Source organism: Anser brachyrhynchus (assembly GCF_964034855.1).
Source record: "Anser brachyrhynchus genome assembly, chromosome: Z".
In the NCBI taxonomy this organism is placed as follows: Eukaryota; Metazoa; Chordata; class Aves; order Anseriformes; family Anatidae; genus Anser; species Anser brachyrhynchus.
In genome coordinates this window covers 41,071,947-41,098,014 of record NC_137697.1, presented here as the reverse complement: position 1 = coordinate 41,098,014, position 26,068 = coordinate 41,071,947, and the positions used below count along the sequence as shown (strand labels likewise).

The window sequence follows — 26,068 nt, the reverse complement described above, 5'->3', positions numbered from 1 at the left end:
TATTTCTTGTACTTTGAGATGTCATTTAGGAAAAACCCTCAAATCTTAATGTAAACCAGAAAGGTATGAATTTTCCAAGGACTATCTTCAGTTGGAGAAACAGTTTTCTGAACTCTTCTACAGTTACACATAGCTCGAGTTTTTGTTAAAAATAAATCTAAGAGTTAGCCACTGAACTAATTTTTAATTCACATAAAATGAAAGAAAATATAAAATGAAAAAATGAAATGAAATAAAATAAAATAAAGTAAAATAATAAAACAAAACAAAACAAAATAAATAAAATAATATGTGATCTTTCTCACCAGAATCCAAGAATTCCAATTTAAAGACCTCTGAATATATCTTACATAACGTTATTACAAAATTGTTAGAGAGATGGAGTGTCTGGTGGTTTAGTAGTGAGGGAAAAAAAGAGGAGTTCATAGGACAGAAGCCAAAGGGTTTCTCTTGTTTTGTTTTGTTTTGCTTTGTTGTTTTTAATGTTTATTTACTTTCTAAGATGATACTCTATCTGGAAGCACCCCACACTGTAGGAAAGATGTAGAAATGTCAGTTCTTACAGTAACCTGCTGATGAAGTTGTTTACTTCCACTGAGTAAAGTCACAGTTACCCAGGAGAGTTTCCTAGGTATCCCCACAGTGAGTGTGTATTGCTGTGGGGGGTGATATTCTTCAAGAGCAGTTGTTAATCTTTCCATGACAACTAAAATAAAGGTATGCTTCCAGTAAGCTTTGCTTGGATCTGATTTATACACGAAGTTTCACCGGTTTAAAAGAATGTGTGATTTTTAAGACAATTCATGTAATATTTACAATTATTGCAGGAATAAATATATATATTTTTTTCCAGTGCTGCAGTGACAGAAATGCTAAATAATAGTTACTTTTAAAAAAATCTTATTATTTCTCTGTATGAAGCTTTTGTTACAATTTGGTATTTCAAATAAAGCTTTTAAAGGTGTTTTAGAAAGCCTTTAATATATGCCTGTTAGAGTAAAATATGCATTCTTCACACGGCTCCCATAATTTAATGTACATATAATTGCAGTCCAGAAAATTTATACAAAACATTTCAAAATCTGTTGTTGTTGTTGTTGTTGTTTGTTTGTGTTTGTTTTCCCATCAAATTTTTAATTTAGCCAGCCAAACTTGTCAAGCCTTACTTCCAATAAAGATGCTTTTCAGGATAATCATTTGGGAAGACCATTCCATGGTCTTATGATCTTATCAATATTCAGGGATTTAGTGGTGATAATTTACTTGATGAAATAATTGGGCTGGCAAAATATTTGCCTTCTAATAGTGTATTTTTTCTGTTTTTATCATTTTTATTGGTTTGAATGTATGTATGTATGTATCTATCTATCTATCTATCTCTCTATCTATTTCTACTTATCAGTGTGACAAATGACAGTTCCACAAATAACTCCCACTTGCGACTCCTCATTTCTGGATTTGTACTGTTGAAAAAGCAGCAAAAAGTCTCAGTGAGAGAAATATCTATTGCTCCCTCTTAGTCAATTTGATTTCTTTACTGACTTGTTTGTTTTTTTGTTTGTTCGTTTTCATCAGTAAACCGCTGAGATAAAGAGCAAATTAAAGGAAAGACCTCTGAAGTGTTCTGAAGTGCTTTCAAAGGATATTCTTTTTTTTTTTTTTAATAAATAATTATTTTGTGAAATATTTTTGGGTAAATTTTCCTCTGATCAACTACACTCAGTTAAAACCAACATCAATGATGTATTACATACAAACTTTTTGATCCCAGTATGGATATGTGTTACTTTGACAAAACACTATCTCCTCCTGCTCACTTCAGTTTGAATCTAAGTAAACAATAGTAAAATAATTTTGCTTTTCTTTATGTTCCAAAAACAGTAACAGTATAGTGGCATTTATATTACCACACATTTACCACAGAAAACAAAACAAAACAGGATAAACTTGTATGATTCAATAGAAATCTGTGGATACATGCATAATTACTTTTAACTCTAATAAGTACTTTTAATGCAAAAATTTTGGCCATGATAAAATGTTCATACCAGCAGAAAACTATTGAATAATTTTAAGATTTTGTATCAGTCTGTTCCAAGCACATTGTTAATAACACCAGGTGAAAATTTAACTATGAAAGTCAAACATGTATTGTGTTTTTTTCTACTAAGAAGATTAAAATTAAAAATCTTACGATTGAAATAAAGACAACTGGCAGATTAGGAGAAAAAAAGAAAAAGAAAAGAAAGAAAAAAGCCCAACGAGAGATATAAAACAAAATAAGAGTTTGGAAGAACTTGAAAAAAAATTGAAATCTTCAGCATCATAACAGTAGAAAGGTCAACTTATGTGAAATAACTTCTGTTATTTTATTTTCTGCATTTGCATTATGATTGTGTTCTGTTCCATTTCATTAACAGAAAACAGTGATGTAGACGAGGAGACAATGAAAGCAAACTCTCAGGGTTTTATTGGATGCCTCTCTTCAGTGCAGTTCAATCACATCGCTCCTTTGAAATCTGCATTGCACCACAGCAGCTCAGCCCCCATCATTGTGAAGGGACGCTTTACAGAATCCAGCTGTGGTACTTTAACTGGAGCTGACTCAACACTGAGTGAAACAACACATTCGTTTGCAGGTAGCAAATGTTATCAGTTTTTATGATCTATGAAGCAAAATCTAGAGTATTCATGACTTGAATAATTTCTTTTACTTTTCTGGCCCTCACCTGCTACTCCCCCACCCCATGGGTTATCATCTTAGAAGCAGTTTAAAAACTAGTTCACTTTTATATATTCTTACATTCTTCTTTCCAGACTTTATCTTTTCTTCTGAATGTTTACATTTTTCTTTTTATCTTTATAAAGTATTATCTATATCACTGTTCTTCTTTGCATACTTATAGTTGCATACTACTGCCATTGTACAGTATGTGACCTGTAAGCAGTTCAGAATTTCTCAAAAACCTTCTATTTTTCTGTATTTTTTTTTTTCCCTGCTGCAGATCATTCTGGACCAATAGATGAGAGACAGCCCTTAAATAATGCAAGCAGAAATGACTCTGCAATTATTGGAGGTAATAGAGGCTACAGTAACTCTACTGAAACCTTTTCCTTCCTTCTTTTTTTTTTTTTTAAAAGAAAAAAAAAAGTGAGTCTTTCAATGCTGAATTGAAGTCAGTGGTAATTTTGTGTGCATAAGAAAACTAGGAAAAAGGCTTAATTTTATTACATTTCATTGGAAAGACAAAAATCAAACAGTGTTTTAAAAAGCAGTCAGAGGCTCTCATATTTTGTTATTAAATAAAACTATGCCATAAGTGTTGCTATACATTGGAATATTCTATTGAAATACCTGAAACGCAAGGTACTAAGAACAGGTTTCCAAACTGCCTAATGTTAGTGTCTATGACTTAAATTATTTGGATATCTTGTGACAAACAGCCTATGTTTAAGAAAGAAAAATCATTGCTCCTTGGTTATGCCAAAGCATTAGTTTTTGCTACACAATCAAGTTCAAAATGAAGAATATCTTCCTTAATGGATCTGAACAGTACAGCTTCTTCTTGAGAAAATTGGTTTTGCATTGCTTGAATGAATACTTTGACACTTCAAGACATTTCATTTTGGTTCTGCATGTGGAAAGGGATGTACTCTTGTAAAGAGTAGCATTTGTTCAGTAGACTGATAATCAGGATACGCATATTCCATTACTGTGTTTTCCTGACTGACCATCTTTGAGCAGAGATCCACCTCTGTTACAATGGAAAACCCTACCAGTTCTGTCTGTTTAGAAGAAACTAAGAGCTCTTGAGAGAACCTTAAGAGAGAGAATTTGGGATCACAGGTCTTCAGGAGAATTTCAGTTTCTGCCACCTGTATTGTATATATTATATTACATGCACCTGGGGCAAGTGTATGGCTTTGACAGTTTTAAATTATTTATTTATTTATTTTTCCATTGAGGAATAGCATTGTCTCTTGTGAGAATTTTTCCCCTGTGAGTATTTCTGTTTGTATTTGATTTTTTTGTGAGAAAGTGAGGGAAGAAAACCCTCACCTCTACTTTCCACTCATGAAAAAGGTATTTTTGCTCTATAATTCATTGGTTCAATTTTCATCAGTTACTACAATAGGAAGAAAGTTTGTTTAGAGAAAGGTCATCCCCCTTGATCCTTTAAGTTCTGAATGGGTTTCATTTTATGGGTTTTCAGAGCCTCAGCAGACAAATGACATAGCGGGGTTCAGCAGAATAGAGCTGCCAAGGCTTCCCACAGAGTATAAAAGTATTTAGGACTATGGAAAGTGAAGTTAGATCACAATCTGCACTCACCTGTGTTTCTGCCATTTAAATACTTATACCTGTTCTAGTCATTACTTGCTAACAGTATGTTGCATGGCCAGACAAGAGCTGACCACACTGGTGCTAAAGCTACTAAAATAAAAGGTAATAAAACCTTGTAGATTCCATGCTCATAGAATGATGCTTATGTCTGTATATTTTTATACACAGACACTTTAAGAATTTTACCACTGAGTTCACTGAGGTCAGAACTTAAAATACAGTTTCTGAGTTCTATTTTGAGTCTTAATTCTGTCAAAAAGTACTTTGCTGTTGCAAGGAAAAATAAGTAAATAAATGTATTTAGATAAAGATTACTTTATATACTAGGCAATTTGGTGTGGGTGAGGATTTTAAATTGTACTAAAAACAAAGATGTTTTTGAACTTCAAGATACAATAGTTACATCTTTTGTTGTTTTTGTTTTTGTTGTTTTAAGATAATAATAACCTTGCAATTGTATTTTTATTAAAGACATTTGGGAATATGCACTCACAGTTTTTGTACTGTTTAAAAGTCAAAATAAAGCAAGCTATTTAACACTTAGTATAAGTCTAATGTAAGTACCTTTAGAACAATATAACAGAATTGTATGACTTCAGCTAACTCAGTCAAAGCATGTTTATAGACAGGCCTTTACAAGTACTATGACTGTGAAACAAGAAATATTTACTCAGATTTTAGATTCTGTTCCAGAGAAAGAGATAACACACACACATAAGTCTGTATTCCTAACATTAAGGGTGGCTGCTCATATGAGAGAATTAAAAAAAATTGACAAGTGCTATATTTTTTCCTTGAAAATGGATGGTCTGTTCTCATTTACAGAGCTAAGGGAATAGGTATTTTTATTTTTCTTGCAATAGTACCAAGGCTATGCAATGGATTGTTACTTCATCTAGTACATCTGAGTCACTGCATTACAACTCTTTCTCAGAATGCTTAGTGGTTTTTTTTGTTTTTGTTTTTGTTTTTTTTCCTGCAGCCTAGTCTTGCTTCCTGCTACTTTTACAAGCACTTTCTACTTCCCTTCTGTTTCTTTTCTCCTCAAATTCCTCTCCTCAGCCTCTGATAACATGAACTTGAGGGCCTGAGCCCATTATGAGAGGATGGATGAGGAAGGGAGGAGAGTGCTGGAAGTACATAAACTCACACGTGGCTCTGTGGGAAGTATCTCTTTCCTCACTATTCCTAATCTGCTGGACTAGGAACAGCATACCCTGGTGCTTATTCCACACAGAGTCATGTTAGGTATGTGATACATACAGGCAAATTCTTATATAAAGCTTATGCTTCTGCCCATCTGTTTTCTATCTCATCAGCTAGAACAGCATAGTGCAGGTGGCTGTACTGATAATTATTTTGCCCTATTAGATGGAGTTGTTAAAGTTGTTGGAAAAGAAAGCTTACACAATGCTATCTGTTTAGGCAGGGACCCTATTTATTTAGGAACCCCAGTGCACGTAGCTACTGAAAAACACACCTAGTATGTCAGATCTAATCCCACAAACCTAAAAGGAAGGAACCAAATCTATTTTATCTTAAACATGAAGTTGGCCTTGCTTTTTATATTTTCTTATTTTAACTTGTATCTATTTATTACATAAAACAGTTACAGAGATAAGAGCCCTAGTTGATGCAGATCATGAAAGACTCTTCATCCCATTATAATGAGCCAAAGGCAGTCAAAGAGAGTTGGGATTTTCTTCTACAAGGCAAAACAAGCATTAGAATTTCTGTCCCACTTAGTCTGAAGATAGGCAGCTATAAACACTCATCAGTTTCCACTGTAGTCCCTGTGATGAACTGTTCTACTTTTCTTTTATAAATTCTTCTCATGAACTACACTGTTTAGTCTGGACCACTCATCTATGGTTTGAATTAATTTGTGTGTAGTATTGGATATGCATGGGGCTAATTCTGTGTTATCATTTTTACCATGAAGTGTCTCTGGCTTTTCTTTTATGGTCTACATAAACAGAGCTGATATGAGGACCTGGTTCAGAATTCCAGATTTCTCCTTTTTTCCTAACCCTGTTCTCCTCTGTCTCTCCCTGATCCCTATGCTATTACTTGCCTATGCTATTTCTTGACTTTTCTTTCTTTTTTTTTTTTTCCCACTAGGTGTGATAGCAGTTGTGATATTCATCATCCTTTGCATCACTGCCATAGCTATACACATTTATAAAAAAAAAAGCATATACTCAAAAAATGAGACAAAAGGATCTGAAAATGAAGACAGTGCTGAATCTGCACTGAAAAGTGAGCTTAGTACACAAAACACTGCCAGTGAAAATCAAAAGGAATACTTCTTCTGACTGACATTCATGATTTAAATTAATGTAATAATGTGACTGTCTGACTTTCTTGATAAGCCAGGGGATCTCAATGGACAAGAAAGCTCTTGCACTCTACAGTAAACACAATGGATTTGAGACCTGTTATATTGCATAAGTTCAGTCTCAGTGATTGGTATAGGGGCTTCTTAAAATTACATGCTGTCCTTAGCTATTATACTGTAAATGCATTTTATGTAACAGTGAATTAGATATTGTAACCAATTTCATTGTTGGTAGTTTCCGACTGTTCTGATGTGACCTTCTGAAACTGAAGTTTAATGTACATCTTGAATATTATTTATAAATGAGAAAATTGCTACAAAGCTGTTCTAATCCTTCTGTTTGAAATATCATTTTGGAATTTTGGTCAAGGTGAAAAGTAGATTCTAATAGTTTGTGTTACTAAGGAAATTCTTTTTATGTTGCATTATAGTGATTCCTCATACTTCCTCAACCTGAGAATGCCTTTTGAACTGCTGTTGGCTTGTGGCAGAATCTGTTTGTGAGCCATGGATTTAGTTGTCCAAAACAAATTGTACTTCTTTCTCCTGGGAGGTGACTAGTGCCACCATTGTCTTTTTTTGCTGTTGTTGTTTGACAAGTCTGGCAGGACTTAAAACAAAAGGGTGTACAGTGTGTTGAAATGCTGTAAAATCTCTTTTTGGTGTTCACTCACTGTCAAGTGATGGAATCAAGTTAGACTCATACATATTCTAAGAATTTTAATTCTTAATATAATTAAGATAGTAATTAAGATATAATTATTAAAAAAAAAGAATTAAGGAAAATTAAGAATTTTAATAAAACTAGGACCTAAAAAGACAAAACTTTTATTTGGAAATATCAATTAAAATATTAACAATGGTTAAACTGCCATGAGTGAAAACACATAATGATGATCGATATTATTCTCCCTAGGAATTAGTACTGTTTCTTCTGTGAAGTTGTAGTGGTCTGTACATCTGGCATGCATTTCCTGAAAACATTGTGTGTGTGTATGATCTACTCCAGACCTCAAGATTAAGTTGTTAAAACTTATAGAATTTACTTATGATTGTTATGATAATGAAATAGGGAATTTAGAGTCTAGCACAGTGGCTGCTACTTTAATATTTGTTTCTTCATCCATAAGAGTACCTACACTAGATGAGATAAGGTCTGATTCTAGCACCAAAAACTAATCAGATGCTTACTATCCTGACAGAATACAAATGAGTTGCTTGTGATGTTGTATAAACAAATTTTTAGATATGAAATATAGGCTTAAGTTGTTTAAACAGAAGAATGTAAAGCTACTATTGACGCCATAGGGTCTCTGAAATATCTATGTGGCCTTGTAAGAATGTCACGAGATTGACTGAAGGTATGTGTCCTTTGGAAAAGACATCTGGGAATGAAGTAGAATACCTCAAGGAATCTACAATAGCACCATATACCAATATTTATATAACTAATTCACAAAAAAGACTTTGTTGATTTGTTGTTGTTGTTGTAATATTTTTTTTTTTTTTTCCATAGAAGACTGTGTGCCTAGAGCTAGAATCTAAGGAAGGAATCAGGACTTCTGTGTCCCTGTAGACCTGAAAGTTTAAAATTTAAATTTTTTCAAACTGATTTATACCTATTCCCATTGAAAGCAATGATAATGGTCACTGCTTTGCTCCTCTTTCAGTGGGAAGAAACAGAGTCAAACCTAGGCTCTGAGGCTTAGGAAATGTTTTTCATAGATGCCCAAAAACATTATAAAAGCATGTAAACCTGATATGGTGTTAAGAAAATATTAATCTTTACATTTATTTCCATATATAATTGTTGTATATAGAAATGTGAAGGAAAGTGTGATAATATATTTTAAAGCTTGTTTTCTTCTATCAATCTTTATTTTCGATTCTCAGAATTTTACACTCCCTTTTCTGCTTCATTCTGCTCATTTTTTCTTCATTTTTAGGAAAAAAAAGTATTTCCCTTTTTTGGTACTTGAAGGCTCTGAAATCAGAAATTTTTCAGCTTGATATGCACTGTTTCATATTCTTCTCAATTTTGCAGTTCTAAATGCATCTCTAGTGTAAGACTAAGGCTGAGTCTGAGGATCTAGGATCAAGAACTGTGTATATATACATCATGTATGTGTTGCTGTGTTCCATGGCAATAGGCTAGGAAGGTAAGGGAAGAATACGGGACACTTCTCAAATGATGAGAATGGATGAGAATACTTTATTTTTTATTTTTTTTATTTTTTATTTTTTAGATCATGCACTCTTAATTTGCTACTTTAGTTCCTGTCAGTCTAGCTAGATACTTTGAAGAGCGAATTATGACCCCTTCTCTTCAAGGATCTGACCTAAATTGCACTGAATTGAAGAAGAGTCCTTCCATATTCTCCTCTGAAATTCAACCTTCAAAATCTCAAGGGGCTTTCCCTTCATAAAAAAGATATGCCAGGGTACACATTTTCATGTGACTCGTATCAACAATACTATTGAAAGACATAAAAATCATAGTTAACAATTTTAATTCGTGTGGGATGTAATACCCATGTGGTGGGATGTAACACCCATGGGGGACAAAACTTTTATGGCAGTGGTGATTATAATATATTTGATCAACAAAATAGACATTTTGAATGAATTATGACACAGAGAGAAAGAGAGTAAGAAAATGTATCCACATGAGGACAGGCTGGAAGTATGTAAATCTAACTTTTCAGTCATTTGGTTTTACTTCTATTTGCTTGCTTATTTTTATTGTATTTCTTGATGGAGAGAAATATTTCTTCTGTCACTTCATTTTCCTCCAAATGGATAATTGTTTTCTTTCACTATTCTTTCACTATTCTTTAGCATTTTTAAAGGGAACAGGAAGTCAAAAGCAGAGTAAAGCCCATATTTCACTAAACAATTAAAAAAAAAAAATGTGTATAAATACCTGTGTGAATGGAACATTATTTCATTCAAAGACCTTTTTACAGCATTTTATTTTGTGGAGGATTCTAAGGGGATAAACAAATTAATTTTGTTGAATGCAGATCTATCTGCAGGTTTGTAACATACAATAATTATATCTCTCTAAAAATGCAAATGCTCATTTTCATCTGTAGAAAGAGTGATCATTTATATGTCACCTGGATTCAAAATATACAGGTTTCAACTGAAAATATATATAATTTGCAACTACTTGCTGCATTTCTATGGGTACAACAAAATGGTAGCACTGAAGTGCATTGAGACATCATACATCATTGTGCTGTCCCTTTTCTGAAACTTCCAATGTGTGACCTTTCACCTCTCTGATAATAAAATAAACTTTTTAAAATAAGGTGAGGAAAATATTTTTTATAAAATTTGTATTAAAAAGTTTAAAACTGACAACAGTATACTGATTTTTTTAACAGTAAAAATATGTAGAAGTCCACATAATATATTGGTGTCTGGTTATTTATATGTAATAGAACAAAGTGCTAATGTAATGAACTTGCTATGTATTGACACACTTTCTGTAGCAAACATTTTTTCTTAAGCATACAAAAAAAAAAAAAGCACAAATGTTGGTGTATTAAAAAAAAATGTCTGTGGGCACTAACTAGAAAGGGGTCATAATATATATTTAACATTTAGCACATAAATATAATTTAGTTAGATTTTGTAAAAAAACATCTTCCACTATATCTACTGTAGATTAATAATAGGTAACAAACTAAGTGCAGGATTTAACATGAAACATACTAATAGTCAATATAAACTTGCAACACCATTATTTATGACAGTGGTATACAAGGAAAAAAGTTTGAAGGAAAAAAAAAATCTAGAGAAGAATAAGTTGCAGATTTAGATTTAGATGCCAGTGTGAGATAAAATCAGAAAATTCAACTACTGAAGGTCTGCAGAGGACCAATAGGAAAACAGAGTTTTCAAATAAAATTAATTACCTTGAGAAGTAATTGTAGAAGTTTACACAGGAGATTGAGTTATAGCTCTATAGGGCATGTGATGCCACAAAGGAACACTGATCTTTGCAACAGAGAAGTATTTAAGTCAGAGAAAAATGTTTAAAAAATGTCAGAGAAAAAAAAAAAAGAAAAAAAAGTGCCCAATTCTCTGGGAGTAAAATGCATATTCTCTGATAAGTATGAAGAAAATGTGCCACAATTGACACTTTTAATATTTCATCAAATTAGACCCTTGCAGCTTAAGAATTGTTATATTGGAAAGTATACTGAATCCATAGTGTTTCTGATCACTTAATGAGATCGTACATTATTATAAAGAACAAGAATTAAAAAAAAAAAAAACAACAGAAATTAGAACTGAATAAAAAGGTACAGGTGCAAAGGCACCGCAGTAATCTCAGTGTGGTGGTTTTTTGTTTGTTTTGTTTTGTTTTAAGTATACTCAAGAACATTGTTAAAAGAATAATGATATGAAAGGATCTCCCCTTTAAATTTATGCTTTTCTAGGGACTTTTTGTTGGTAGTAGGAAGGAAAGATGTACTGGTTTTCTGTACCAAAAGTGCTAAAGCTTCCCTTACAGAAGCTTTACAGAGAGAGTAAAAAAAAAAAAAAAAAAAAATTATTAAAAAAAAATGCTTATGGAACACGATTTTTTAAGAAGCTACACTTCTTTCTTGTTTTCAAAGGGTTGTCTGAAAAGTAATTTTTGACAAGGACTGGCACTGTTCTTTGGATACACTCTTCAAACCTCTTAATCCTTGATCTCACCAAAGTTATAGAAAGGAATGAAATATTATTCCTACATTGCAGAGAGTTGAATGCCTTTCCTACAAACACCGACATAAAGTTAAGTTTAATTTCATATAATTTTCTAATTTCCAGCTCTGATGAAATTTTAGTATTGCTAAGAAGATATAAATAACACTAAATAAATAAGTACTTATTAAATAGTGTGGTGTGTCCACAGGGGAAAAAATAAAAATAAATAACTAAGTCTCTACACATGAACAAATGGGGACAAACACACATACACATGCTCGTAAAACAACTATGTAGTCAGAGCTAAGATTCCTTCATTTAACTATTTATATTGTGTCAAATATTAAAAAGTAGGCCAGAGCTGAAAAACACTACCCTCACCAATGCTGAAAAAATATCCAATCATTTTCAGAAAATACTTAACATTTCACGGTGGATTTGTTTTGTTCTGTTTTTCAACAGAATAAGAACACTGGAGCTAGTAATTTCTTACAGAACAGTAAGAGGTACAGAACTCTACTACAGAGTTCTGTGGTCTCTGATGACAGAAGAAAAGGTTACAGTATCTCTCATGAATACTGACTGTATATCTCTCCCTCTCTTCCCCTCCCTACCTCCCCTAGCCCATTCACCCCACTGCAGCATCTAGGACTTGAGAAATGATTTGACTGATTGGACTGATCACAAACTACAGTCATATTATTCCTCCCTGCATTAAACAGCATATTTCATGTACTGTCCAATATGTGCCTTGGGAAAATACTAATCAATTAGTAATGTTTTCATAGAATCACAGAATATCTCAAGTTGGAAGGGACCCATAAGGATGATCAAGTCCAACTCCTGGCACCACACAGGTCTACCCAAAAGTTTAGAACATGTGACTAAGTGCACAGTTCAATTGCTTCTTAAATTCAGACAGGCTTGGTGCAGTGACTACTTTACTGGGGAGCCTGTTCCAGTGTGCAACCACCCTCTCGGTGAAGAACCTCTTCCTGATGTCCAGCCTAAACTTCCCCAGCCTCAGTTTAACACCGTTCCCACGGGTCCTGTCACTGGTGATTATGGAGAATGGGTCACCTGCCTCTCCACGCCCTCTCACGAGGAAGCTGTAGACTGCAATGGGTTCCCCCCTCAGCCGCCTCTTCTCCAGGCTGAACAGGCCCAGTGACCTCAGCCACTCCTCATATGTCTTCCCCTCTAGGCCCTTCACCATCTTCATAGCTCTTCTTTGGAAATTCTCCAACAGTTTAATGTCCTTTTTATACTGTGATGCCCAGAACTGCACACAGTACTCAAGGTGAGGCCGCACCAGCGCAGAGTAAAGTGGGACAATCACTTCCCTCGACCGACTAGCAATGCCGTGCTTAATGCATCCCAGAATACGGTTGGCCCTCCTGGCTGCCAGAGCACACTTTTTAATCAACTTATATTAATTCACAAGAAGCATATTTTTTTTTCCCATGCTGTTAACTGGCATTTAGGATGTATCCGGACTCACTGCTTTCGGTCAGGTGAGAGAATGGACAACGGTGAAAGACTCATAAGTCTGTGGAGGAAAAACAGCTACTTTAAATAGTTCTGAAGTCCAAGAAAAATTACAGTAGAATTGTAAATAGGTGTTACATCAGACTTCACAAATATTCATTTGTCATCAGGAACCTAGTGATAACAACATTGAGTGAATCATTAAAATAATACATGTATTACTCAGTAAACTAACAGATAGGACTTGGTAATCTTTGTATGCTACATATTTTGATACAACATGATCTTTGTTCCTCTATGTTATTCTGATATATGCAAGAACTTATCATTTTAAAACCAATGCAATCTTTTTGGAGTCTATGAGCTGATAATTTTTGTTGTTGTTGTTTTGAAAAGCAGAAGTGCCTTGCAAGTAATTTATAAAGTCAATGTTTAAAGGTCCCATCATAAAATTTTCTGAGTTAAAAAAGTAAAGGTTGCAAAACCAGCTATCACTACATAATATGAATTCAGTGATGGATGACTGTTTACAAATTATTTAAGTAATTAACAGATTTTCAGCTCCTTTGTGCAGTAACAGATATTTGTGGAGTGATCTCTGAGAAGCCCAAGAATATCTACCCCACCCTCTATATGTATGGCATTAAAAAAAAAAAAAAAAAAAAAAAAGCCTTTAACATTTCCATTTCGGGTTCTTAAAAAGGAGAAAAATAATGAAGCTTTTACTATATTGATATTGATTTATTAATATTTGTAAAGCCCTTTGAAGGTGAAAACCTTTATATAAATGGATAACATCATAATAGAAATGAGATTCAATCTTTTATTGGGCAAAAAATGTTATGGTAACTAACACTAATTACCTCTATTTACTTTAATACATTTATTTCCAGAGATGGTCCTTTTTCTTTCGGTCAGAAATAATAAAACTTTCCTGTTCTTTTATACATAAAGATAGAATGTCAAATGAATAAAGAGGAGAAAAAAGGACCCTGGACTATTTGATGTAGTACAGATTTGATTGCATGTCTTTCATCAGCAAATTAGAACCCAGAACGTTTTCATTGAACTAGATGGGTAATAGTTGAAGTAAACAAGGTAGGTGTTATATAGACAATACAAAACGCGGATTATAACAACATGTCTGTATTCTTGAAAAATGTTTCCTGCCAATGAATTAACCCAATATTAACATAATGCATATGCATTTTAAGTGGAATTTCTAGCTCCTTCTTACTAGCTTTGGCTGATTCATTACTTTTGCAACTTTTCAAAAATTATTTTCATATTTTAAAAATTATTTATTTAACAGGGTGTTAATCTTGTAACCACTGGTAACTGCTAGGTATACCATGTCTTATCTTTTACACTGAAGGGTAAAAATAAAATAAAATAAAATAAAATAAAATAAAATAAAATAAAATAAAATAAAATAAAATAATATTATATAATATAATATAATATAATATAATATAATATAATATAATATATAATACAATACAATACAATACAATATAAAATACTACATTCTAAAACCTTTAAATCTATTGCATATGTAAACACTTCTTATATACATTAAAAAAAAAGAAAAAAGTTTATTTATTCACATGCATGTTTTATGCAATGTAGGAAATTTGCTACCTAAACAGAAATATATATGGGTTTTAGGTTTTGTTATACTTTTTTTTTTTTTTAATTTTCTTTCTTTCTGTCTTTCTTTTCTTTCTTTCTTTTTCTTTTCCTTCCTTCCTTCCTTCTTCCTTTCTTTCTTTTCTTTTTCTTCCCTTCCCTTCCCTTCCCTTCCCTTCCCTTCCCTTCCCTTCCCTTCCCTTCCCTTCCCTTCCCTTCCCTTCCCTTCCCTTCCCTTCCCTTCCCTTCCCTTCCCTTCCCTTCCCTTCCCTTCCCTTCCCTTCCCTTCCCTTCCCTTCCCTTCCCTTCCCTTCCCTTCCCTTCCCTTCCCTTCCCTTCCCTTCCCTTCCCTTCCCTTCCCTTCCCTTCCCTTCCCTTCCCTTCCCTTCCCTTCCCTTCCCTTCCCTTCCCTTCCCTTCCCTTCCCTTCCCTTCCCTTCCCTTCCCTTCCCTTCCCTTCCCTTCCCTTCCCTTCCCTCTCCCTCTCCCTCTCCCTCTCCCTCTCCCTCTCCCTCTCCCTCTCCCTCTCCCTCTCCCTCTCCCTTTCCCTTTCCCTTTCCCTTTCCCTTCCTTTTCCTTCCTTTTCCTTTCTTCTTTTATTTTTTTTACTTTTTTTTTTTTTTTTTTTTTAGAAAAGCAAAGGCTGGGATAGAATGGCATGGATTTGGGAACTACTTTTACCTCTGTCAAATGTTGATTATGAACAAATTATTTTAAAGGCATTCTACAAAACGTTAATATTTAATCTACAAAAAAATAGACACCAGAGAGAAAACACTGAGAATTTAGCAGTAGATTCAGACCCACAGTACTGCCTCTTTATTTTCCATTTGAAAGTATTAGTAAATATTCTTAATATTTTATGATTTTTTTTCCATTAAATTCAGTGGCAGTAGAAATAGAGGTTTACGTGAGCTCAGAATAGGTACTCTATCATGGTTCCCTCACCATGGAAATTACACTTATTTATGAAATGATTTGATATTTTCAGATAGGGTGTTAATACTAAAGGAAGTCCTTTAGTAATTAGCAATCATGCAGGCCTTACTCTCGCACAACAAAAGCTCACCATGAAATTAATATATAAGTTGTTTAGCATCATGATCTGGAAATTATTGGTTTTCTGTTGCTATGTTTTTGTCTCTTTGATGCTCAGGTTCATAATATGTGCATCTGAATCAAAGTGATTTTTCAGTAATTAGCATAAAGATTATGGTATTACATTTCAGATGTCTGAAATGTAGATAACCTACTTTAGATAACTGTATCTAAACTGTACAGAGTAGATAAACTCTACTTTAAAGTAGTATTGATAGTGGTTAAGTACAAATCATGATTAAAAAAATAAAAAAATAAATAAATAAAAATAAAAATTAGAGTATATTCCTGTACATCACATCTTGATAAAGTTCACTTTGTTTTACATACAATGCTATGCTGTATTTATGACATATTCCCAGAACAGATAACAGGAATGAAAGTGTAAAATTCATAAGAAAAGAAAAGAATATAAAACAAGAGTTTTCTTTGTTGATAGCATTATTTTTATAAAAGTCCTGAACATTTCTTTTTATGGTACTATTTTTCAATTCATATGAAGTGTTTATTTGGGATCATGTTGTCAAGCACATCTCTTTTCAATTATTACTTTTGTGAAGCAAACATTAATTTTAGTTTCAAGCTTCTATCTAGCTGTCTATTTGCCTCAATAAACTATTTCAAATTGTAAATTAAGCACAACACGAAGTATCTACTACATATCTTATCTCTACAAAGTAATAGAAATAATTAACAATACCAGTAAATAGTAAGCTCTTATAGTTGACAGTCTTTTTTATGATTACAAATAAACCTATTTAGTTAGAATCAAATTAGGAAAGCATTAGTAAATGCTTGTTATTCAGTACTCTAGAATGGTTAAGTTCTACATCTGAGAAATCAAATAAGTTAAATAATGCATATTATGCTAAGAATGCTGCCCTCACGTAGAACCTGCTTGCCCAGTGTGGTACTTAGTACTGTTTAACAGTTATTTCTTCATTACCAGATTTATCCTAGGGTTCTGTACTATACTTAATATCCTTAAAGCTAAATACATTAGCAGTAAACACATCTTATTGCTTCACACTAGCCTTTTTTACTTCACTTGGGAATTTTCTCATCGCTTGCACCGCTGGATATGCTCTTAACTGTATAACTAGTTGAGATTCTGTAATTGTAATTACACGTAAGCTTGCTGCAAAGGGGGGGCTGCTTTTTGTTTGTTTTTCCCATTACCTAGTCAGTTAACCAACAATAAGTCAGGTTTGTGAGTTGTCACCTGCACTGGACAGCATGGCTGTCCTCTTTCAATCCTGCTGAGCTGTGTGCATTTCAGTGTCACTGAGATGAATTCCTGAGAAAAAAGTATAATAATAACAACAAAAATATCCTATCATCTCTATTTGGTGCACAATGCTCCCAAGCACAATATGACCTGTCCTAGCTGACCAACTGTCACCTGTCATGTAGCAGTTCTCCCGAAACTTCATGACATGGGAAGGATTCAGAACTCTCTTGCTTTTAATCCACTTATAACCCTGGAAGCTGGGAAAAAAGCTTGCATGCTGCCGCTCCTGTAGGACACTGTACCAAAAGGAACACTAGGAGCTGCCACATATTTCTGAAAGAGGCTGGAGGCTGCATTTCAAGGTCAATAAATATAAAAATAATATAGATATATATATGATTATGAAAGCTAAAGCTGGTAACTTCTGCTGAAGCAGAAGGAAGGAAAGGAAAACACACCGGAAAAGGTGTCAGCAGGGAGGCTGCAATGCTGCAGTGCAAGGCTGTGATCAACGGTGACCTGCTATGGAAAAGGAAGAACTGTTGATTTCTGTCCCTAGCAGTGGGAAGAAAGACAGCAGTGTGACCTTTGGGTTATTCTTTAAAGAATTTCCAGAGAAAATAAATCTCGGGAGTACAAACTACAAGCCACATAAGACAATAACATAATATCTCATAGTCCTTAAGAATGTGCTTCTTCAAAACAGCCATCCTCCGACAGACGGGATAAGAAAGGTTAGAAGTACTTACATTGACCCAGGGAGCAGATACCTGTGCAGTATTATGAATAAAATTAATAAATATTCAGTTTATACAATCACAGAATCACAGAATTGTTGAGGTTGATAGGGACCACTGGAGATCAGCTTATCTACCTCCCATGCTCAAGTAGGCTCATCTAGAGCAGATTGTACAGGACCATGTCCAGATGACTTTTAAAGTTCTCTAAAGAGGGAGTACTGGTGAGTACTTGGTTTAAGGTTAAAGGTTGGACTATATGATCTTAGAGGTCTCTTCCAATCTGAATGATTCTGGAGACTCTGCAAACTCTCTGGATAACCTGTGCCAGCGCTCAGTCACCCACACAGTAAAGAACTTGTTCCTGATGTTCAGACAGAACCTCCTCTGTTTCCTTTTGAGCACACTGCCTCTTATCCTGTCATTGTACATCTGTGAAAAGAACCTGGTCCCATCTTTGCACCCTCACTTCAGGTGAATACCCTGATAAGACCCATTCTGAGCCTTCTTTTCTTCAGGCTAAACAGTCCCAGCTCTCTCAGCTTTTCCTCGTATGAGAAATGCTTCAGTCTCTGTCAATTTCCTGGCCCTTCATTGCACTCTTTTTGGTATGTCAATGTCTCTCTTGTACTGAGGAGCCCAGAACAGGACACAGTTCTCCAGGTTTGGCTTCAACAGTGCAGAGGAGAATTGAAGGGTCACCTTCCCTGACCAGTGTTTTATCTGATGAAGACCTGGACACCACTCTTTGCTGCAAGGGCACATTGCTGTCTCATGTTCAACTTGATGTCTACCAGGAGCCCCAGGTCCTTTTCTGCAAAACCAAATTTCCAGCTGGGTAGCCTCCAGCATGTACTGCTGCAGGTTCTTCCTCATGAGCAGAGCTTGTATCCATAAACTGGTCATGTAAATTGAGTGGATTTTCTGAAGATGACACCATTAATGTTATAAAGATCATTAACAAGCCAAATTTATTTAGAAATCTTTACCAATGCATCTGCCACTAGTTTTCCTCCTTAATGCTATTTAAACAATATCAAGTGCTCTTTTTGAAATTATCATTATTCAAAATGAAACAAGTAAGTTTATTAGGAAATAATCAAAACCTATATAAATATTTAATTGAACTATACAAAGAATTAGTATTTCAGTAAAAGCAAACAAAAGTCATACAATAATTATTAGCTTTCAGAGATATTTTTGTTATTGTTTCCTACTAGATTTGCCATACATCTATGCAAGAATGAATGGCAGAATGAAAGGCAATGTTCTGCTTTTAACTTTGACTGTGATCAGTTCCCTAACTTTTATTTTTATTTTTTTGAAATGAAAGATTCTCTGTTTTAGAATTCATGTGACTGCAAACAATGTAAGGAAGAGCACTAGTCAGATAGCCACTGACTTTTTCCTTTATGTAAATTCTAGATGTCTTACTCTGTTTCAGCAGCAGTTATTGTAATAGACTTATGGCCATTTGTTGTTGTTGTTGTTAGGTTGGGTTTGGTTTGGTTTGGTTTGGTTAGGTTAGGTTAGGTTAGGTTAGGTTAGGTTAGGTTAGGTTAGGTTAGGTTAGGTTAGGTTAGGTTAGGTTGTTTTTTTGGTTGTTAGCTTATTTGTTTTTCAGTATAATTTGTAAAAATGGTCTACTTGCTGTAAATTCTTTATTGAGTTAGTTTGTGAATACATTGCATGTATCAAATTTTATGACATTGTTTCAACACAATAGAAAATTATATGGGCTACAATAAAAGGAAAAGTGGCTTTGTTGTGGTTTAAAATGGTAGGCAGATAATAAGCACAACACAGCAATTCACTCACTCCTCCCACACACAAACCTTCTCAAATATGATACAGGATAGAATCAGAAGGAAAAAAGGAAAAAAAAAAAAAGGAAAAAAAAAAAAAACTTGTGGGTTCAGATAAAGGGTGTATAATATAATAGAAACCAATGGGAAAATAATGATGATGATAATAATGTTGACTGAAAGAAAATATATATAAATACACACAAAATATGGGATGTACATTACAACTGTTCACCACTAGCAAACCAACACCCAACCAGTTCCCAAGCAGTGGTCCCTGATACCAGCCAACATTCCCAGTTTATTTTTATCCCTCATGATGTCATATGCTTTGGAAAATCGCTTTGCAAAATTTGGGTCAACAGTCTTGGCTCTGTCCCCTGATAGACTCTTGTGTATCTCCAGTCTCCTTGCCAACAGAGCACTATGAGTGTCATCATCATCACAGAACAGCTTAGATTGGAAGTGACTTTAAAAATCATCTACTTTCAACCTCCCTGCCTTTATTGTCATCTGCAAACTTGCTGAGGGCGTACTCAATCTCTTTGTCTATGTTGTAAAGATGTTCAATAGTACTGGCCTCAGGACAGACCCCCAAGGGCCACCACTCATCACCAGCTTGCACCTTGCCATAGAGCCATTGACCACCACATGCTGGGTGCAACCTTCAAGCCACTTCCTTATCCACAGAATTGTCAGTCCTCCAAACCCACATTACTCCAATATGGAGATCAGGATGTCATGTGCGGTGGTGTAAAAGGTCTTACAGAATTCCAGGCAGCCTGTAGTAGACCCCAACCACAAGGTGTCCTTGATTGGTCCTGTCCTTAAATTTTGCCCACAAGCTCTGAATCTGTTGTAGCCGTTTCTCAGAGGCATCTCTTAGCAATCAATCCCTTCCCCAACATAGAGAGCAACATCCCCACCCCTCCTTTCCTGCCTATCTCTTCTGAAAAAATGATAGCCCTCTATTCCAGTGTTCCACTTATGTGATCCATCCCAACATGTTTCCATGATAGCAATCAGGTCATGGTTTTTTGTTTTTTGTTTTTTTCCTAATTGCACTGTGGCTTCCAACTGCTCCTGGTTGTTTCCTGTGCTGCTTGCGCTTGTGTAGGGGCACTACAGCTGGGCCATCGGTCGATTAACTTATCCAGAAGAACCCTTCCTGATTGCTTTGGGACAGTTCACACGTATTTCCTGGTGGTTTCTTAAAGTGACAATGTTCTCAGGTTTTCTTCCTTCAGTCGGACGTACATCCCCTTCCTCCACCACATCTAGTTTAAAGCCCTGTTAATAAGCCCAGCCAGCTTACATCTGAGAACACGCTTGCCCCACCTGGTCAGGTGCACCCTGTCCGGTGTCAGCATACCCAGTCTCTCAAAAATGCATTGTAGAAACCAAAACCCTGAGCATGGCACCAGCCACACCGACAATCATTCACTTGGTCTGTTCATCTTCTTGAGCTCCAGTCTCCAACTGGGAGGATGGAGGAGAACACTACTTGCACTCCTGAACCCTTCAACATCTTTCCAAGGGACAAAAGACACAAAAGTCTCTTCTGATTTTCAGAGTCTCCTAGTTGCAGCCTCGTTTGATCCTATGTGAAAAAGTAGGAAGGGATGGTAGTCTTTGAGACCCACCAGGCTTGGCAGCCTTTTTGTAATATAGCGAACGCAGACACCAAGCAGGCTGCAAACCTCTCTGGAGAGATTGTCTTGGTGGCAAATGGGTGCCTCAGTGCCTCTCAGAGACAAGTCTCCAGTTATTAATACCTTTTCTGCCTTTTTTGTGGCACTGGTTCTGATGTAGGTAGTAGACTGAGCCAACTTTGTATGGTTGCCCTTTCTGAGGTCTTTACCATTACTCAAACAGTATCCTTTTTCCAGCCCTAGAGCATCATATTGGTTATGTAGGGGCACTTCAGGGGCAAGGGGGAGACTCCTCCTCCTGCTCTGAGCAGAGACTCGGGTTCAGTCTCTCTTGTTCTGTGAGTCATTTAAGTTTGTTGGTTTAGGGCTTGCGGCTTGTTTAGCTTCCCCTTGTCAGGACTTAATCAGGGCTTTTGCTGGCCCATGTAAGTGCATAATACCCGTTTATCAATCTGAAACTTAGATGTTCTCCTTTTTTCCCCTGATGGAGACAATTATTTTTTCCGCTCATTTCTCTGTTAGTTTATTAAGTTCTCCAAAATGTTACTTAGCACTAAACCAACAGTAAAAAGAAGTTAAACTGACAACATTTAGAGCGCTATCATATGCACAAAACTAACACTAAAAGAGTGAAATGATCACCGACATTTTTGTAATTTGAGTAATTTTATGTGAAATATGTAAAATAAGTAGAATATTTGATAATCTTAATTGAAATCACTTGACAGCAGGCAAACAAATATATTAACAAAGTTTCTTTAATTTCAGAAAAAGGGAAATCACACTTTTCATGGAGTAATATATTTACTTTAGAGTACCTACAAATACAATCTTGTTACGTATTATCACAAATATTATCTAGGTATCTAGCTTATCACTGAGACAAGGTGCATTCTGGAGAAGAGCAAGGGATTGAAGTGTACAGGGTTGTTTCCTGCAACAGGGAAGCAACAAGGGAGTGCAGAGACTTGCCAGGAACTGGCATGTCCCATGGGAGCAGTTGACAGGGCTTGGGCCAGGCCAGGAGTCATGTCGATCAGCACTCAGACGTACAAAAGGCAGCCTTAGGAAGCATGTCAGCTAGGTTCTGGGGGGTAAATTGCTTGGGCAGGAGCAAGGGGAGGTCCCCAGTTTTTGAAGGCAAGTGGAAGACTCCATGTACCCAGCAACTGGGCACCATTCTGTGATCATATGCACTTGTCAAGGGCACTCATCCTACCTGACCTTCAAGGCAGAATGGTGGGCACTTTTCTGAGGGCAAAGGCTGCAGCTTCCTCTGGGGGCCTTGCACCATCTACACCAGCAGTGGCCAATGCCTCCACCCAGTTGGAGATGCTGAAGGGTGGGGCTGCAGTGCAGAATTCTGACTGATGGAAGTGCCTAGACCTTTCTCCTGTGGCAGGGACTGGTTGCAGACCTACCTGGAAAAGGTGTGCCCAGGTGAAGGACTTCCTGCGACAGCTGGCTGAGCTACAGAAAGCAGTGAGAAGGCTGTGTGGCATCAGGGAGGCTGAGGAGGAGTTAGATAGCTGGTTACAGGTGCAGTCTTCGATGCGACCACAACCCACAGCCAAAAACTCCACCAGCACACACAGAAGGGAGAAATGCCAATATCACAGAAGAATGGAAGCTTGCAATGGCAAGGAGCAGCAGGAGGAAGAATCTTCCAGCAAAGTCTGAGGTACCATTGCAGAACTGCTTCAGCCCTCTGCAGGCTGAAGAGGAGACACCCATAACATCAAGAGAGATGCTGGAGCTGACTAAGCCAGCACAATACGCACAACCAAGAAAAGGCAATGGGTGGTAGTAATAGGCAACTCTCTTCTAAGAGGTACAGAGGCACCCATCTGCTGACCTGACACGCTATTCAGAGAGGTGTGTTGCTTACCAATGGCTTGTATAAGGGATGTCACCAAGAGACCACCAAGCCCCTCACACAGACCACTAACTTTTATCCACTACAGTTGTTTCGTGTGGGCACCAGTGATGCAGCCAGGAGCAGTCTGAGGAGTATCAAGAAGGACTGCAGAGCCCTGGGAATAGTGGTTAAGGGATTCTGGAACACAGACAGCCTTTTCATCAGTCCTCTCAGTCAAAGAGAAGGGGATTGAAAGGGCCAGTCAAATCTGGCAAATCAAGAAACAGTTGACTCTACGGCTACCACAGCCAGGGGTTTGGCTACTCAGACCGTGGGACTTGCTTTGAGAAACCTGGTCTGCTGAGGCCTGATGGGGTCCATATGTCTGAGAAGGGGAATAGCATATTTGGTCATAGGCTGGCCAAGCTGATGAAGAGGACTTTAAGCTAAAGTTACTGGAGGAGGGGAACCTCAATCCATCCCCCTCCTCGCAGTTTGGTGCCAGTACCAGATGTCAAGACCCTGGAGAAGGATCACAGTTCAGTGGGAGAACACCTGAAGGGCAGCACCACTCTAGCCAGTAAGTCAGCATCATCAGGGCCCAACTTAACTGCATCTATGCAAATCCACATAACATGGAGAATAAACAAGAGGAGTTAGAGATGTGCACAGTCACAGCTGTAAGTCTGCTATCCTATTGGTAACACAGAAGTGTGGTTGAATGGCTCCCATGACTGGATTGTTGAAACTGAAGTATGTAGACTCTTTAGGAAAAACAAGGAATGGATACGAGGATGGGGTGTTGTCCTCTATGTTAGTGCCCATCTGGAGTGCATGGAGCTCTGCCTGGGGATGGATGAGGAGCTGACTGAGCATTTATGGGTTAAGATTAAAGGGAAGACAGGAACAGGTGAAATTATAGAGGGGGTCTGCTACAGGACACCTGATCAGGAAGACCAAGCAGATGAGGGTCTCTAGACAGATAGGAGCAGCCTCATGTTCACAAGCCCTGGTCTTCTTTAAGCATCCCAATATTTTCAGGAGGGACAGTGCAGCAGGGCATAATCAATCTGGAAGGTTTCCTGGATTGTGGTGATGATAACTTATCTGAGTGATAGAGAAGCCAATGAGGAGAGTTGTTACACTGGACCTCATTTTCCACGAGGAGGGATTGCTGCGGAATGTGAAGCTCAAGGTCAGCCTTGGCAGCAGTGACCATGAAATGCTGAAATTCAAGATCCTTAGGGCAGTGAGGAGGTAGCACAGTAAGCTCACAACTGGACTTGTGACAGACTTTGTGGCAGACTTTGACATCTTCTGAGATCTGCTGGGTAGAGTGTTGTGGGATAAAGCCTTGGAGGGAAGAGGGGCCCAAGAAAGCTGGCTAATATTCAGGGATCACCTCCTTCTAATTCAGAAGAAATGCATCCCAACAAAGAGGAAGTCAGGAAAAAAATGGATGCTGAGAGAGCTCCTAGCTGTTGTGGTTTAACCCAGCAGGCAGCTAAGCAGCACACAGCTGTTCAGTCACTCCCCTACCCCTCCACAGTACGATGGGGGAGCAAATCAGAAAAAAAAAAAAAAAAAGGTAAATCTCATGGGTTGAGATAAAGACGGTGTTGTGTTTTAATCCAGCTGTCAGTTAATTGCCACGTTGCCATTCGCTCACCCTTCCTGCAGTGCGATGGGGGAAAGAATCAGAAAAGAAAGTGAAAGCTTGTGGGTTGAGGTAAAGACAATTTAATAACACAGAAAAGAAAGAAAAATAATAATAATGATAACAGTACTACTAATGATAATGTGTATGAAACAAGTGGTGCAGAATGCAATTGCTCACCACCCACTGACTGATGTTCAGCCTATCCCTGAGCAAGCGGCCCCTCCTCCCCAGCCAGCCCCCCCATATTAATTGTTCAGCATGACGTCAGATGGTATGGAATATCCTATTGGCCATTTTGGGTCAGCTGTCCTGGTTCTGTCTCCTCACAGGTCCTGGTGCACCCCCAGCCTGCTCACTGTCAGGACAGTGTGAGAAGGTGAAAAGTCCTTGGCTTAGTGTAAGCACTGCTCTGCAACAATTAAAACATCAATGTGTTATTAACATTGTTCTCATCCTAAATCTAAAACACATCACCATATCAGCTACTAGGAGGAAAATTAACTCTATCCTAGCTGAAACCAGGACAGACATTTTAATAGGATAAAAAAAGGGAGGGAACATGATAATAATTATTGAAATAATGATTGAAGTATTGAGATACTTCAATCTCAGAAGCCTGATCCAGCTGCTGTGTTTTTTTGTTTGTTTTTGTCTGTTTGTTGTTTTTTTTATGTTCTTCAGTGGCCTTAATCTTGGGTACATGAACATCTACAGAATGTACTTTTACAACCAGGTTCTCTACCTGGGCAGCAATATCTTGCTGCAGAGCAGGGAGCTCTGATGGATTTTCCTCTGCCCTGCCAGTTGTTCTGCTTCCATTGCTGTAACCACCCCACAGGGCATTTGACATTTAGCAATATATAAAGCTGGATGGATAATCTCAATTCTGCAAATTGTTCCATTCACCTTCTACTTAAGCACTTTCTGCAACTCATAATATAGAACTCTATACAGCAGCCTTCCATCTCTGATGGTTTCCCACAATACGACAGGATCATATTGCGGGAAAATACATTTTGATTGTGAACAGGGCATATTTCTTTTCATTTTCTGGTACTTTGTTATACGCTGAGGCCTCTCAGCACTTGTCACTTCCTTCTCTGGTGATATTCTGAAAACTTCTCTTTCTGGACAGTTCATGTTCACTTCCATGATTCTTGGAATCCCTGACTAGGCTTTCACATTCAGGCATGTTGTGTGATCAGTGTGACCCACTTTCTTTACATAGAATCAGTTGCATGATGTGTAGAGGGGACCCATATCCTGGAGTGCATCAAGCACGGCATCACCAGCTGGCCAAGGGAAGTGATTGTCTCTCTCTACTATGCACTGATGTAACATCACCTTGAGTACCGTGTGCAGTTTGGGGTACCACAGTATGAAAAGGACATAAAACTACGTGTTCAAAGAAGGGCTACAAAGATGGTGAAGGGTCTAGAGGGAAAGACATATAAGGAGCAGCTGAAGTCATTTGGTTTGTTCAGCCTAGAGAAGAGGAGACTGAGGAGAGGCCTCATGGAGGCC

The 26,068-nt window shown here is 36.9% G+C and overlaps 1 protein-coding gene across 2 annotated transcripts in view; it reads left to right on the top strand.

Annotated features, from left to right (window-relative positions):
* CNTNAP4 (contactin associated protein family member 4) overlaps window positions 1-10,978 on the top strand; it is a 195,208-nt gene extending 184,230 nt beyond the window's left edge. For both annotated transcript variants that reach the window (XM_080573552.1, XM_080573553.1), the window contains 3 exons: window positions 2,421-2,639; window positions 3,006-3,077; window positions 6,467-10,978. In XM_080573552.1, the coding sequence (XP_080429678.1) occupies window positions 2,421-2,639; window positions 3,006-3,077; window positions 6,467-6,660 (485 nt within the window). In that variant the 3' untranslated portion in view covers window positions 6,661-10,978. The remainder of the gene's footprint in view (window positions 1-2,420; window positions 2,640-3,005; window positions 3,078-6,466) is intronic.
* The last annotated feature ends 15,090 nt before the right edge of the window (window positions 10,979-26,068 follow it).